Source organism: Pongo pygmaeus, chromosome 13 (genome assembly GCF_028885625.2).
Source record: "Pongo pygmaeus isolate AG05252 chromosome 13, NHGRI_mPonPyg2-v2.0_pri, whole genome shotgun sequence".
In the NCBI taxonomy this organism is placed as follows: Eukaryota; Metazoa; Chordata; class Mammalia; order Primates; family Hominidae; genus Pongo; species Pongo pygmaeus.
In genome coordinates this window covers 87,007,015-87,022,715 of record NC_072386.2, presented here as the reverse complement: position 1 = coordinate 87,022,715, position 15,701 = coordinate 87,007,015, and the positions used below count along the sequence as shown (strand labels likewise).

Here is a 15,701-nt window from a genome sequence, read left to right as displayed (position 1 = left end):
ATAAGGACAGTTTTGATTCTTCCTTTCCAGTTTTCTCTGATTTCCTTTCTGTATCTTGATATCAGCTAGCACTTCCACTTACTACATTGTTAAAAAGAGGTAATGATAGTGGGAATTTTTTCTTGCTTTTTATTTTATAGGGATGCTTCCAAAGTTAAGGCATAAAGTGTGATACTGGCTGTTGGAACAATCTTTATCAGCTTAAGGAAGTTCTCTTTTAGCTCCCTTGTGCAAAGACTTAATTGGAAATGGGTGTTGATTTTAATGACTTCCTTCTCTGTTTTTAATGAGATAATCATGTGACTTTTTCCTGTAATCTGTTCATGTTGATAGGCTTTTTTTTATGTTGAATAAGATTAATTTTCTTTTCATATGCTATTGACCATTTGTATTTCTTTTCTGAATTGAGTGTTCATAGCCTTTCTAGATTTTTTATCTCTTAGGTTGTGTTAGGGAAAAACTCAAACTGTTTTTCCTCTGCTGTCACATCAACACAGCAATTATCAACACAAAAGACCTCTGTAATATGTGTGGATTTCTGTGGCAGACCCCAGTTGGTTGTCCTCCCCTTCAATTCCGACACCATCTACCTGGAGATAGCAGGTTGAGGGCTCAGTCCCCAAGACCACCCCCTCCTTCCCACAAGTCACAAGTCCGGGCTTCAGCAACTTCTGACTGACTGGCTTCAAGTTGGGGTTCCCGGGATCCCCTGTTAGGGTACAATTAATTTGCTGGAGGAATCGGGGAAACTCACTAGTTTATTATGAAGGCTATTTTAAAGGATACAGATAAACAGCCACAGGAAGAGATGCACAGGGTGAGGTCTGGAAGGGTCCCAAATGCAGGAGCTTCTGACCCCGTGGAGTTGGGCTGCACCACCCTCCGGGCATGTGGATGAGTTCTCACTCACCATCCTGTCAGCCTCCGTGGTTCAGCTCTCCAGAAGCCCTGTGAACCCTGGCCTCTAGTGGAGATTTCATTGCTTGTCCATGATTGAAGGATGGACAAGTGTGTTGAAATATGATTGGACAAAAAGGGTATAATCTACACCCAGCAAGGCCTGTCTGTTCAGATTCTTCCAGCCTCTCTGGGCAGCATTCCTTCCTCCAGGGTATGGGGTGGGATGCTTTGTGGAATGAGGGTCTTACAGTTCACAGTCATATTAGAGCCCTGCCTTGGGCCGGGGAAAGCAGAGCAGGAAAAGATCAGAGAGATTCTGTTTCCCAAGGCCGGCTTTCTGAGGTCCACAGCGCCCAGCATATAACAAGATGTTGTAACAAAACTTATGGGAGTTGGGAGCTAGGAACTGTGGATGAAAACCAATAAGTATGTAATTATAATATCATAGATTGTGATATTGCTTTGGAGAGACATTTTATCTGTTGTGATAATTAACTTTTATTATAGGTGTTTTCCCCAAGTCTCTCCTAGTTTTTCCCTTTGTGACTTGTTTTTTGTCACACTTTAAAATTCTGTGTGTTAAATTATAAAATTATTCATTATAGCCCAGGCGAGGTGGCTCACCCCTGTAATCCCAAAACTCTGGGAGGCCGAGGTGGGCGGATCACGAGGTCAGGAGATTGAGACCATCCTGGCCAACATGATGAAACCCCATCTGTACTAAAAATACAAAAATTAGCCAGGTGTGGTGGCACGCACCTGTAGTCCCAGCTACTCGGGAGGCTGAGGCAGGAGAATCGCTTGAACCCAGGAAGCAGAGGTTGCAGTGAGCCAAGATCGTACCACTGCACTCCAGCCTGGCAACAGAGCGAGACTCCGTCTCAAAAAAAGAAAAAAATTTTTTCAGTATAATTTTATAGTTATCTGACAGCTTTTTCAAAATTATGTCATCTGTGATGTGTTTTATAAATATGTGATATTAGCATCTCATTTTCTTTTCATATATGTAAACACCTGCCCTATATTGGATAAGGCCATCTTTGTTACTGAATTGAAATAATCAGTTTTCTTTAAGTGTTCATATATGTCTGGGTCCAGATTGTACATTGCTGTGCTAAAATCCTATTGTTTTAATTACTGTTGATTTATATTTGGGCAAGTCTTTGAGGCTGGGACTTAATCTTACGCTTCAGATCCAATAGCCTGTGTTCAAATCCCAATTCTGCCACTTCTCGGCAAGCTTTGTGACCTTGTGCAGGTTAGTCACTCCACCTCCTTACGGCTAGTTGACCCTGGTAGTGCTAACCTCACAGGGTAAAATGAGCTGAATACAATACACGGCACTAAACTCTCCATCATCGTTGGTTATCATTGTCATTTGAGTGGGTAATGCTGCTGCCGCTTCTTTGTTAATCAGTACTTTCATGAACATTTCTTCCTCTGCTCCCTGTGTTCTTTCCTTCCCTCAAAAAACAAGTGGCTAATACAGATGACAGCCTGATGTCTATGGTCCTGTCTGAGGGACAATCTGTGTTCAGGTGGAGCCTGTTCTCTCCTGCTCCCTAGCACGTAAAATCTCCTTTCTGCCTGTCTGTGGTGAACTCAGCAGAGGTTGACTTCCCCCAGCTGTAGGGAAGCTGTCCATTTCTCCATTGGCTCTGCCAGGACCTGTGAAGGCCGTCCACCCAGTTCAAGGGGGAAATACAGAGTGGAGAAAGCCCACTGTGTCTCTAGGTCCAAATAGGGCTCTTCAAATCTTTCCTATTAACAAGCACATACTGTATTATAATTCCCACCGACTCCTACATATTTCTATGTTTTATGGTTAATTATCCCCAAATACCTATAGCTGTTATCCAGGAAAATGTTTTTCATTTCAGATTTAACAGATATTTGCTAAAGGAAGAGGTAGTCAACCTGGAGGCCCAAAAGTCAAATCAGACCTACAGAAAAATTAGGCCCAAGGATGGATTTTAAATATTTTTATTAACATTTTTAAATCATGAGATTTTATTTCTTTCTCCCGTATCATGTTACTCAAAGAAGCAGAAGTGATGATGTGGTGCGACAGGGATGTATAGGCAAAAAGATGACTGCTGCTTTCTGTTTCTGACAACAGAAACATCAATGGGGGGATACATGGATTTTTAACAGGATTATAAAGTTAATCGTCAAGCTTTAAGCAAACTTTGTAAAGAGCCCTGTTTCAGCCAGGCGCGGTGGCTCATGCCTATAATCCCAGCACATTGGGAGGCCGAGGCGGTGGATCACTTGAGGTCAGGAGTTTGACATCTTTACTAAAAATTAGCTGGGAGTGGCGGCATGTGACTGTAATCCCAGCTACTTGGGAGGCTGAGGCAGGAGAATCGCTTGAGCCCGGGAGGTGGAGGTTGCATTGAGCCAAGACTGCACCACTGCACTCCAGCCTGGGCAACAGAGCGAGACTCCATCAAAAAGAAAAAAAAAAGAGCCCTGTTTCTGGTTCCAGGTTCCTAATAAATGGCCCTCAACCCAGCACCATAGTCTCTGTAGTACTGTATTGGTGTGTTACTCTAACAATAAAATATTGGCATTATGTAGAGATAATTGCACATCAGAAATCAGTGATTTCCCCCCACCTGTAATATATACAATACTCCTTAGGGAATTGAACTTAAGGTTTGGGCTGGGAGGGAAAATTTCTTCCCATTTCCATCTAGCTACTTTTCTAGTTTAAATTGGGTTTTTTGAAAGAAACTGGAATTTCAGGAGATAGGTAGAAACCAAAACATGTTACTAACCAGTTCCCTTGTTTAAATGCATACGAAGGATATTTTCCAGGTTGCCTCATACTGTGCTCATTATATGCTTCCTATCTTGATCAAGAGTCAGCTTTGGAAAAACACTGTTAGCCTGCAAGTTGACTTTTTAGAAGCAGTGTAATTTTGAATAGGTAATACATGGTACAATGCAAAAGCTGTAAAAAAGCATAAATCTCTCTTATTCCCTATTTCTAGACACCGACTATGAAGGCATTGATACGTTTCTTGTGGCTGCTTCCAGAGACTTGCTACCCACGATTTCATCCACAATCGTATACATGTGTATATAGGATTTAAACTCACACATAGAAGTGGTAGCGCTTAACAGTCCATCTTGGCTATCTTTAGTTTTCGGTTTTCTTTTTTTTTTTTTCTTTTGAGATGGAATTTCGTTCTTGTTGCCCAGGCTGGAGTGCAAAGGCGTGATCCTGGCTCACTGCAACCTCCACCTCCTGGGTTCAAACGATTCTCCTGTCTCAGCCTCCCAAGTAGCTGGGATTACAGGCATGCGCCACCACGACTGGCTAATTTTTTGTATTTTTAGTAGAGTCAGGGTTTCACCATGTTAGCCAGGCTAGTCTCGAACTCCTGACCTCAGATGATCCATCCTCCTCGGCCTCCCAAAATGCTGGGATTACAGGCGTGAGCCGCCATGTCTGGCTAGTTTTCAGTTTTCAGTCTTAAACATTTCTCCCAAACTTCCCATTTGTTGGCTCCATGGAGGTGGCCCAGTTTATATTCCCACCCACAGGAGATGTATGTGAGTGCCCTCAACCTCCCGACACACTGCAGCACCTTATCCAACTCTTAAGTTTTGCCAGTCTGAGGAAAAAATAGTACCTCATAGTGGAACTTTACATTTCTGTTACTTTTGTGATAACAAAATTGAAGTTAGGTATCTTCTCGATGAATTTAACATATTTTTCCAGTTTATCTCTTGATTTGTTTATGTATCTTTTGCCATGAAAACTGCTTAAAAATGTGTTTATGGCTTTTAGATTTTGTATCATTTAGCAAGGTCTTCCCCAGTTGGAGAGTATAAAAAAGAATTCATGGTTTAAAAAATGTATTTTAAAAAGTCTTTGATCCATCTGGAATTGTAGAATAAGATTAGGAGGTATGCAGGTTTACTTTTGAGGCAAAAGTATGTATAAAGTAACACTTTTCTATAGAAAACTTGGGAAAATACAGGAGGGAATGAAAATGAACCCCAATCCCAGCACCTTGTTATCTGTAACAATTGAGATCATGCTTATGCTGGGATTTCAATTTTTTTTCACTTGAGATTAAAATACAAACATAGGTTTAGAATATATTTTAATTTATTTAATGTTTTTATGGGTACAAGTAGGTGTATATATTTATGGGGTGTATGAGATGTTTTGATACAGGCAGGCAATGCACAATAATCACATCATGGAGAATGGGGTATCCATCCCCTCAAGCATTTATCCTTTGTGTTACAGACACTCCGGTTGTACTCTTTTAGTTATTTTTAAATGTACAATTAAGCTATTGTGGACTATAGTCACCCACACCCTGTTGTGCTGTGAAATAATAAGTCTTATTCATTTGTACTTTTTTTTGTGCCCATTACCCCCACACTACCTTTCCCAGCCTGATAACCATCCTTCTACTCTCTATCTCTACAATAATTTTAAATGATTGTTTAAAAAGGGTGTCAACATTTTTGTTTTTAAACCATCCCAAACAGTCCCTTTAAAGGAATGCATGACCAGAGGGTTGCCTTTAAGTCTTGCACAATTAAAAGAAAAGCGTTTTCTCTGAGGCAGCTGATCTCAGGAAATCTTGCACGATTTTGAAGATGCCCGTTTTCCATAAGACCCGGCCCTGCGGGGGCACTTGGCCGGTCTTGGCGGAGCGAGGGTGCCTGGGCTCTGCTACCGGAGGGCGCACTGCAGGGGCCCGGGCCTGGCGCAGCTGCAGCACCTCCTGGCGGCAGGAGTGCGGCGGGGGAGGCGCCAGGAGGCCCCTGCCCCGGCTGCCATCACCCTCGGGTCTGTCCCTGGCCTGGGGCCGAGCCCTTTTGCTCAAAGTCGTTTAATCGCTAAGGAGCTTTCCCAGACGCTTCCCTCTGCAGGCCCGCTGGCCTCTGACGCATGTCCCCTCTGCGGAGTGTTTGGGCACTGGAGGAGCCCTGGTTGGCACAGGCCGCCCCGCGTTCCCAGCTGGGGAAGGAAGGCGGGCGGCCAGGCGGGGGGAAAGAAAGCGGGAGGTGGGGCGGGGTGCTGTCCATCCCCACGGCCTCGTCGCCCGCGGGGCTGTTTCCAGGACTTGGGGACTTCCGGGGCTGCGCTGTCGTGTCAGGCCGTTGGGCCGCCGAGGGGTGTCGCTGCGCCCGCTGCCCCGCGCGGCCCTTTAAACTTTGTTTTTTAAACTTCGGGGGTGTGGTCGCGGCGCCTCCCCTCTCGGTGGCTGGCGTCCTTGCCTCTGCCCCGCCTTCCAGATGCTTTGGAGTCATGAGCCGGGAGGGCGCGGGGGCAGCTCTGGTGGCCGAGGTGATCAAAGGTGAGCCGGGAGGGCGGGGGCTTCCCCTGGGGGCTCCGGCACCCGTGCTGGGACAGGGCGGGCGGTGCTGGCTGGGAGGTGCCCCTAGTCTGGGCCCCGGCCGCCCTTGTCTCCAGCGTGTGGGTGGCCTCGACACTTGTCCCCAGGCTCTGGGCTTCAGCGCTCATGGGCGGCTGTGACCCTTGCGTGCCTGCACCTGAGCCTAGTAGGTGAGCTGCACCTCCCCGCCCGCGGCAGCGAGATCCTTGGGCTCTGTCACAGGGATCAAAGGTCCTTGTGGTTGGAAAGGATTAGGCCCTGTCACCCATTTGAGTGTTTGTGGTTGCAAGAAATTTTAGCTGAGGAGTTTACAAGGAAATAAACTTAGTAGTTAGTTGCATGAGTTGAATTGCAGATCAAAAAAAAAAAAAGTTTACTATTTGGGGAAAGGGTGCCAGCTGGCTCTGCTGAAAGTATATATATTTTAAAGGCTGTACTTGATTTTGCCACGTTGTGAGTGTAAGTATTTTCCTAGCACCACTAGTATTACTATTAGATATTGTGGATGACTTTATTTCACCCGAGGATTTTTAGGCAAGGAATGAGGGTGGAGCCTCCTGAGCCTTACTACTCATTACCATTCTTGCTAGCTTCACAGCAGCCTAACTGCATTTATGCAACACAAGTTCATCTCAGACCCATCATGCAGAAACCTCTCATTGCTTCTGTTTTAATGGTAATTTGTCTAATTGTAAAAATACCGAAGTAGTGATTCCAAGTTAGAAAGTAGTGATCCCTAAGAACAGTTGGAGAAACATATGGTTTGTTCTATAGCTGTAAGCGGTAATTTTGAAGCAATTTTGAAAGCATTCTTTCCCTTTAAGAAAAAAATAGTTTCTTACTGAAATGACTTTTTAGGATGTCTTGGAAAACGTAGTGAAATTCATCTAGAAACTTACAAGGTTGATGCTAGCCATCACATGCATGCTGCAATTTGCTGAAATGTCTTGATCCAGGGCAGCTAAACTTTTACAAAAATAGGTTTGTTTAGAAATCATATCACTACATGAAAAATCACCACTTTCGAAACTTACGGTTAAAGGCAGTTTCTCTTTTAAAAATGTGCTCATTGATTATTCCCACCCAAATAGCCAGAATATTTTGTAATTACCCATTACCACTCCTACCATCTGAAACGTGCATGAAAAAAATGAAAAATTGACTTCATCTGAAAAGAGTTGTGTCATGATATATGAAACGTTTTTTGTAACCTGCAGGAAGGAACATTGCAATTTTTCCATTTCAGATCGCCTTTGTTTTGCCATTCTCTACAGCAGACCAAAGAGTGCATCAAATGTACATTATTTCAGCATAGATAATGAACTTGAATATGAGAAGTAAGTACTGCTCTTTAAAAGATTTTAACTTTTTTTTTTCTTTGAAGAACCTAAAGGTATGGTTATAAATGGGACAGCCTGGGAAAATTATAAATCTATTGATTGCTAATTACAGGATGCTTGTTTTCACCTGTAGTAATAAAATAAACCTTTAGAGCAAAAAAAAAACCTCCCTAAATTTAAACATTTAGATTTGCTAGTCTAATATTTACACTACAATGAGATATAAATGTGTACTAAGTAAGATATTGTGGTTTTGCCCTTGGAAATATGTGTGGAAAAACAGCTTTTTAAATTTAGAATGTATATTCATGTTCATTGAGGTTACATGTAGGCATTGTAGCACTTGTGGCATTTTTAAGTAGGCATTATTTACCAGAATAGTCTTCCACTAGTAAAACAGTACCTTTAAGTTGTATTGGCCCGTAAAAATTTGGTCTATGCTTGCTCACCTTAATTTGATCTTGTAGACCCAAAAAAGGCATTTATATTCAGAGCATCTAGAATGTACATCACATTTTTATTTTTCATTTTTAAAGCTTCTACGCAGATTTTGGACCACTCAATCTGGCAATGGTTTACAGATATTGTTGCAAGATAAATAAGAAATTAAAGGTAAAGTCTTTAAGATTTGACTTAAGTAATCATTGTTAGCTTGATCTGGGGGACGAAAGTAAGGAAAACATCTCTTTTTAAAAAGGAAATGCCATGTTTTTCACTGCAGTGGTGTTTGGGATGCACATGGTTTTCTTGTTTTATAAGATCATAGTGTATATATTTGTTTTCTAGAGTTTTGAATGAACAGTTAGTTTAAGTTTGGGTCATTTGGTTCTAGTTTGAGTTAGTGATGCCCAAATACTTGAAAAGCCAAAGTGGGAATCAGTTAATTAAGTGAACCTCATATTGTCTGACCTAATAGAACTGAAACTTAACAAGAGAAACTCTTCCCTTGCTGTGGCCATTGTTCTTTCTGCCTTCATTTTGATGGGGAGTGATAGCAAACTAACAAGAAAGATGGACTCATCTTACTTTCTCTCCTATTTTGAAACTCCCATGATACGGTACTACATGATCCTTTATACATACGATTAAGGGGCGTGAGAGTCTAGGGCAAATAAGCACGTCATTAAGGCTGTATCACTGAGAGTTACACAAGTATATTTATATTGATTTGAACTTAGACCACATTCATGTATGTAAAACACTGAATTGTTGGCCATGCATGGTAGGAAGTTATGTATGTACTGCTTACTAGCAGTTCCAAATCAGTCACTGTAAATTCTCAACTGGAAAATACTGCTTTTTGGGACAGGCACTTAAAAAAAAACTTTAATTGAATACAGAGAGGAAATAAAATTTATTTTTAATTAGAATTTTAACATGCTTTAATTAAAAATTCATGGGTAAGGCAGATGTTTTTCCTTGACCATGAAAGCTATACTCACTACATATTGCTACAGAGCTGGAGACTCTTCTTTTTTGCCTTTCTTAAATAGGAATATAACTATTTATGGCCTTGTGCATTTGAGTTCCCCCTCCTTTTTCCAGTTGCCAGTGGCAGATCTTTTGTTTCATGCAGGGCTAGGAAGCTAAAAATAATTCTCTCTTCCTCCAACATTTGTTCCTTTGCTTTAATTTTGGAAAAAAATTTTTTTCCTGTACTCAACCATCTGTGGACTTTTAGTCTTTGGGTCAACCAAAAATGTATCAGTCCTTTTTTAATTCTTCCTTTTTTTTTTTTTTTTTTCCCCTGAGACAGAGTTTCGCTCTTGTTGCCCAGGCTGGAGTGCAATGGAGCGATCTGGGCTCACTATAACCTCCACCCCCCTGGTTCAAGTGATTCTCCTGCCTCAGCCTCCCAAGTAGCTGGGATTATAGGCATGCGCCACCACGCCCGGCTAGTTTTGTATTTTTAGTAGAGACGGAGTTTCTCCATGTTGGTCAGGCTGGTCTCGAACTCCTGACCTTGTGATCCGTCCACCTCAGCCTCCCAAAGTACTGAGATTACAGGCGTGAGCCACTGCACCTGCCAGAAAACTTTTTAACATATAAATAGAAATATGTACACATCATGGATGTAGAGCTCAGTAAACTTTTACTAATGGAATATACATAGATGATTATCTTCATCACCAGGTCAGGAGCAGTGCACTGGCGGCACCCCATAGCAGCCCGCCATGCTGTCTTCCAGTTCCTGTCTCTGCACACCCCTCCCCTGGTTATTCACTGCCCTGGCTTATAACACTGTAGACGATTCTGTATACCTTTTTATTTTAACTCAAAGGCTTTGGGGACAGATTTCTTTAAAGACCAAACAGAAGGAAAGGTGGTCTTTTCTACCACTCTTGGTTTGCTCTTTCAGAGGCAGCCCATGCTTTAAAAATGTGTCCATTCACGTCCCCTCCCCTCTTATCTAATTGTATGTCCATTCTCATCCCAGAATGTGCCTTTTTATGGGAAGGTATATGGTATTTGTGGGTATCAATGTTAATCTTTTCAAAGGTCTTGCTAATAATATGAATGGTTGTGGGATTTGGAATTTATCTTCATCACAAAATGAAATTGTGGAAGACTTGAAATTAAAAAGAAAATGCTAACAGTTATTTATTTTTATGCAGTCCATTACAATGTTAAGGAAGAAAATTGTTCATTTTACTGGCTCTGATCAGAGAAAACAAGCAAATGCTGCCTTCCTTGTTGGATGCTACATGGTAAGTATTTGTTTTCCTAATGTATTCATAAAAATGCACACAACAGTAGTTCTTTACATTTGCAGTTGGAATTTTGAAATCAAGATAATGTCTTGATTTCTCTTCAGAAAGAACATGTTTTGCTTTTAAAAAATTGACCAACTCAAGGAAGCTGTGCTTATGTGGAAGGAGCAGGTAGATGAGAGATCTCCTGTACCTTCCGCTTAATTTTGCTGTGAACCTAAAACTGCTCAGGAAAAAAGCCTATATATTTTTAAAAAGTGCCCAACTACTTTGGCAAAGGTTTATGTTTTATGGCACTAAAGGTTGGAAAATAGTGCTCCAAAGCTATTTCTATTCACTCGTGATCCATTTAGTGAGTTGTAAAATCATCTTACTGGGGTCAGGACCCCACTATTAATTTTCTAAAAATTTTTTTAAAAAGTGCTTTCTAAAATTTGAATCTAGGCATTTTTCCCCTAATTAAGGTCATCTCCTTTCTCATCAAAACATCTAGCAGGAGGCCACGGAATGTCAGTGTTGTTGGAAGATGGGTTACATACCACACGGATTACATACATATGCCATCAAGTGCTCTGTTTGGATCACTGGAAACGTGCTTTGGAATAGCAGTATTTACATAAGAGTTGTGAATTTCATTTATTTGTAAATATGATGGAAAAGATTTATTTTTTGAAGAGTCACATTTTGTTTGGCACCCAGTGGATTCATCTGTAGCGGCCCTGAAAGCTGCAATTTTTCCAGAGCCAGCTTAGAGCTCCTCCAGAGTACTACCCCCATGTGTTTGGTGGTGAGAAAGCTGGCCACTCTGTTCAGTGGGGAGTAGCCACGGGATGTTTCTTCCACCCCCACCCCACCATCGGTGTAATAGTTATTCTCTCCGAGACTTGAAAAAAAGGGTTGTTTTGGCTGGGCGCAATGGCTCACTCTGTAATCCCAGCACTTTGGGAGGCCGAGGCGGGCGGATCATGAGGTCAGGAGATCAAGACCATCCTGGCTAACATGGTGAAACCCCGTCTCTACTAAAAAAAAAAATACAAAAAATGAGCCGGGCGTGGTGGCGGGCGCCTGTAGTCCCAGCTACTCGGGAGGCTGAGGCAGGAGAATGTCGTGAACCCAGGAGGTGGAGCTTGCAGTGAGTGGAGATCGCGCCACTGCACTCCAGCCTGGGCAACAGAGCGAGACTCTGTCTCAAAAAAGAAAAAAAGCGTTGTTTTTGGAGCTCTTTAAGTTCTTCCCCACTTCTAGCTTGCTCCTTATCTCTGGCATGCCTTACCGGACCCTTTTAAAATTATTTTCTGGAGTATAGTTTGATAATCTGGAATTTACAAAGACTAGTCCAAAAGTTGGTGATACTAGTTGAAATCACACCTCAAGATTTAATAATTTTCTTTTTTGTGTATAAGGTATATCATAACAGCAGTGGTTAAGGCCTTTGTTTTGTTTTCCTATTTGTGCTCACAAAAGTTGAATTAAATGCTTCTGATTGGGAGGCCGAGGCAGGCAGATCACTTGAGGGTCAGGTGTACGAGACCAGCCTGGCCAACATGGTGAAACCTTGTTTCTACTAAAAATACAAAAATTAGTTGGGTGTGGTGGCACACACCTGTAGTCCCGGCTACTCAGGAGGCTGAGGCAGGAGAATCCCTTGAATCCAGGAGTTGGAAGTTGCCCTGAGCTGAGATTGTGCCACTGCACTCCATCCTAGGTGACAGTGAGTGAGACTTTGTCTCCAAAAGAAAAAAAAAGTTTCTGAGAAAACTTCAAAATTTATTATCATCCCTGAAAGTATGAAACATAGGTTATAGATTCTGTCTATTAAAACTTGGTTTCATAAGCTTTCCCAGACGTATTGGTGTTTTCCTTTCTCCCAGCCTCTCTTGGTGTTTCTTGTACTTGAAGCAAAAGCCTTAAAAAAAAAAAAAAAAAAAAAAGTTTGAGTAGTTTGGCAGGCGTGGTGGCAGGCGCCTGTAATCCCAGTGACTTGGGAGAATGAGGCAGGAGAATTACTTGAACCTGGGTGGCAGAGGTTGCAATGAGCTGAGATCGCACCACTGCACTCCAGCCTGGGCAACAGAATGAGACCCCGTCTCAAAAAAAAAAAAAAGAAAAAAGAAAGAGAAAAGTCTATGTATGACCCCAACAAAGAAAAAGAGTATGGAGAAGTGGGTGTTTTAACTGGGACATTTGGTCCTGTTACTTGGCCAGTCACTAGGGAGAGGAACCTCATAGATTAACATAAATCATGACAGCTTTATAGAAAAATGGATTCAGCCAGAATTCTTGAGATTCATAAAATATTAAAGGGAACCCTGGAGAAATGGTCCTTGGTGTGACAGAAAAAAGTTCCAACCATTCTTAGTGGATCTTGCCTTCACACTGCCCTGGACAAAGTCTGGATGGCTGAAGTTCCATCTAGGAGAGAGTGCTCCTGAGCAGAACTCCAAAGCAGATGGGCCAGGCCGGGCCACTTCTGGGTCAATTGCTGTCTCTTGTCAGATGAAATGTCCCTGAGATGGTAGGGTCTTGAGGAGCCAGGCACGAGGACTACAGTGTGAAGAACCCCTCTGAAGGTGGCTATGGGCATAGTGGGAACTCAGTCAAGGTTGTCTTAAAAACAAACAGAATGTGTGATAAGTTTATAAATAAGAAATCGCTCTTTTTAAGTCTTGTTGCTGTTGTTTTTAAACTACTAGTGAACAAACAACAACCCCTTGACGTATTTATTGGAATTTTTTTGGCATATTTGTTTCCAGTTTTGTGTTGGCCTTTTGACTTTGTTTATGGTTGTATTTTGGCCTACAGAAGCTTATTTTTCTATAGTTAATATATCTTAGATTTAGAAATCCTTCCAGAATTTCACACCTTCAGGTTAGTACTGATTTGATTGGTTAGGGAAGTGCCAGGTAAGCAAATTTGGATCTTCACTCGCATTTATTACTCTAACCAGTGAGGAGCTAGCTTGGCAGGAGGATTATAGCTCTTGGCTGTGACAGAAGCCTTTGCAGCCATAGCTGGCTGCTAAAATAGGAATTGGGAGCTGTAATGTTGATAGGCAGGGAAGCAGGAGAAAAGCTTCTAAGAAAAGGAAATGTATTCATAGTAGAAAAGCAGTGTCAGGATATAATATGGACACCTGAAAAGATAACACATCAAAGCAAGTGAAGCTTTGATCTGGTTAAAATACATTAAATCCTCTGGTTAAAGATTTGTGGAGATGAGTGCTAGTTCCCTATAAACTGATCCGCATCCTTGATAACGTTTTCTGGAGTCGTCAGGAATTTTGGAGAGAGTAAGGTTCTTTAGTGTTTGACTTGGCATGGTAATGTTAAAACAAAACCAAAAAAATCTGGAGGAAGAATCTTTAGGAAGGAAATATTCCAAATAGACTGACTCTTTTTATTTTTATCAATCCTTTTTGAATTCAGGGCTTCTGAAAGTAACATGTTTCCTTCATCCTTGTATACACAGAAAGACCTAATGTGGGTTGGGCAGAGAGTGTGAGGTAATCCTTTATGGCATGGAAATAAAGTGTTATATTTATTTTGTATCTTAAAAACAGAAGAGGTGAGGCTTCACAAATGTGTAAAATATGAATTGACATGCCCACGATCGGTCCTTTTGACAGATGGTCAGGCGTCATGTGTGTTACAAGAAGTGAGAAGAGTGAGTTGAGTACTCATTTGTCTTTATTGTATTTCAAAGTATTGCTCTTCATGTGGCCTGGTAAATGGCTTTCCCATTCAGCTATCTGAATGGTAGACTCTTTGGTAACAAATTAGAGTGAAGCTAAAAATCTTTTGCACCACTGTAAGAGTTGAAAAATATAAAAGATGACTTGAGCTTTTGTTTGTTTGCTTATTCACAAAAAGGTAAACATACTATATTGTTTTACAAAATAAGTTTGCTGCCCTATTTAAGCCAGTGGCTATGACCTGGCCATATTGTGGGGTAATGATGCTTAACCTGTCATTTCAAAGTAAAGGTGAAATTTTAAGTGGAAAATTTTAAGTGCTTTTCAAAACAAATTCATAATAAAAAAGATCCTTTTGGAAAGAAAAGTTGGAAATTTTGTTTTGTTAATTTTGTTGTAAAAATGTCATACACAAAATCCATATTTGCACTCTTGAGAAATTTAAAAAATCTTTTAAAAAGTAGCTTTTATATTTATAGAAACAGGACATGTGCATGTGTTTGTATATGCACAGATGTGTGTTGTGTACATATGTTTTATGTTTACATACAATTTTAAAATTTTTTATTGATACATAATTGTACATATTTATGGGATACATGTGATAGTTTTATAAATGCATATAATGTGTGACAGCCAAATTAGGGCAGTTGCAGTATCCATCACCTCAAACATTTGTCATTTCTTTGTGTTGAGAGCATTTTAAATCTTCCTTTCTATTTTGAAATACACAGTAAGTTATTATAAACTATAGGCACACTACTGTGCTATCTAACACTAGAACTTGTTTCTTCTAACTGTACATTTGTACCAAAGAACCAACCTCTCTTCACTCCCCCTGACCACACACGCCCTTCCCAGCTTCTGATAACCCTTATTCTACTCTTGGCCTCCATAAGATCAACTTACTTAGCTCCTACATATGAGTGAGAACATAATGGTATTTGTCTTTCAACTTTGGTTACATCTTCCTGCCACAGCAGTTAGATTTTCTGAAGATACATGGTATTCATCTCTTCTATGGGTTAAATGTACTTTTGAGGGCTAGCCTGGGAAATTAACCACCATTTCTAACATCTTTCTGTGTATAAAATAAATGCAAAGCATTTTGTGTATAAAATAAATGACACAAGCAAACTTTTGGCACGTAGCTTGCAATTTGCTTTCCTCTAATGTTTAATAGATTACTTTGGTAGAGCTAATTGTAACATGTAGGTTCCCTGTTCAAAATTTATCACTGTATATTATTATTTTTTATGTTTAAGCAGTTTTTATAGCTGTAAGAATGGCTTACCTTGTAAGCATTTATGTTGAAAATGATGATACTAATTAAATTTAAGAATATATTAACTCAGCAATCTGTGAGTAGAATTCTAAATTGCATTAAATTTGAGATTGCCTCTACAGTTATGATAAGAGCTCAGCGACTTTGTTATTTAATGATGATCTTTTGAATCTGTGGTCCCACTTTTTAAATGATTTAATTATCTTGGACTCAGAATGGCCAGTGCTAGGTTAAGGTGCCTGCAGGAGGAAAGGATCAGTTGGGAAGTTAAGACAAGGGAACAGAGAACGAGGATCTAGACGCAGTGGGTAAGAATCCAGTTCAGCAAACAGCTGCCCAGATGGGACAGCAGAGGCTGGAGGACAGAATGAGGTCATAACACCCTTCCTGGGTGTCTGTGAAAGG

General features: G+C 40.9%; 1 protein-coding gene across 21 annotated transcripts in view; it reads left to right on the top strand.

Moving 5' to 3' along the window:
* The window catches only part of CDC14B (cell division cycle 14B), a 130,586-nt gene that overhangs the window by 49,863 nt on the left and 65,022 nt on the right, over positions 1 to 15,701 (top strand). For 6 of the 21 annotated variants that reach the window (XM_063649722.1, XM_054502913.2, XM_063649717.1 and 3 more), the window contains exons 1-4: positions 5,674 to 6,230; positions 7,516 to 7,606; positions 8,146 to 8,221; positions 10,225 to 10,317. In XM_063649722.1, the coding sequence (XP_063505792.1) occupies positions 5,822 to 6,230; positions 7,516 to 7,606; positions 8,146 to 8,221; positions 10,225 to 10,317 (669 nt within the window). In that variant the 5' untranslated portion in view covers positions 5,674 to 5,821. Of the gene's footprint in view, positions 1 to 5,566; positions 6,231 to 7,486; positions 7,607 to 8,145; positions 8,222 to 10,224; positions 10,318 to 15,701 lie in introns of those variants that run through there. The other 15 variants (XM_054502912.2, XM_054502914.2, XM_054502910.2 and 12 more) reach the window with 6 other exon arrangements.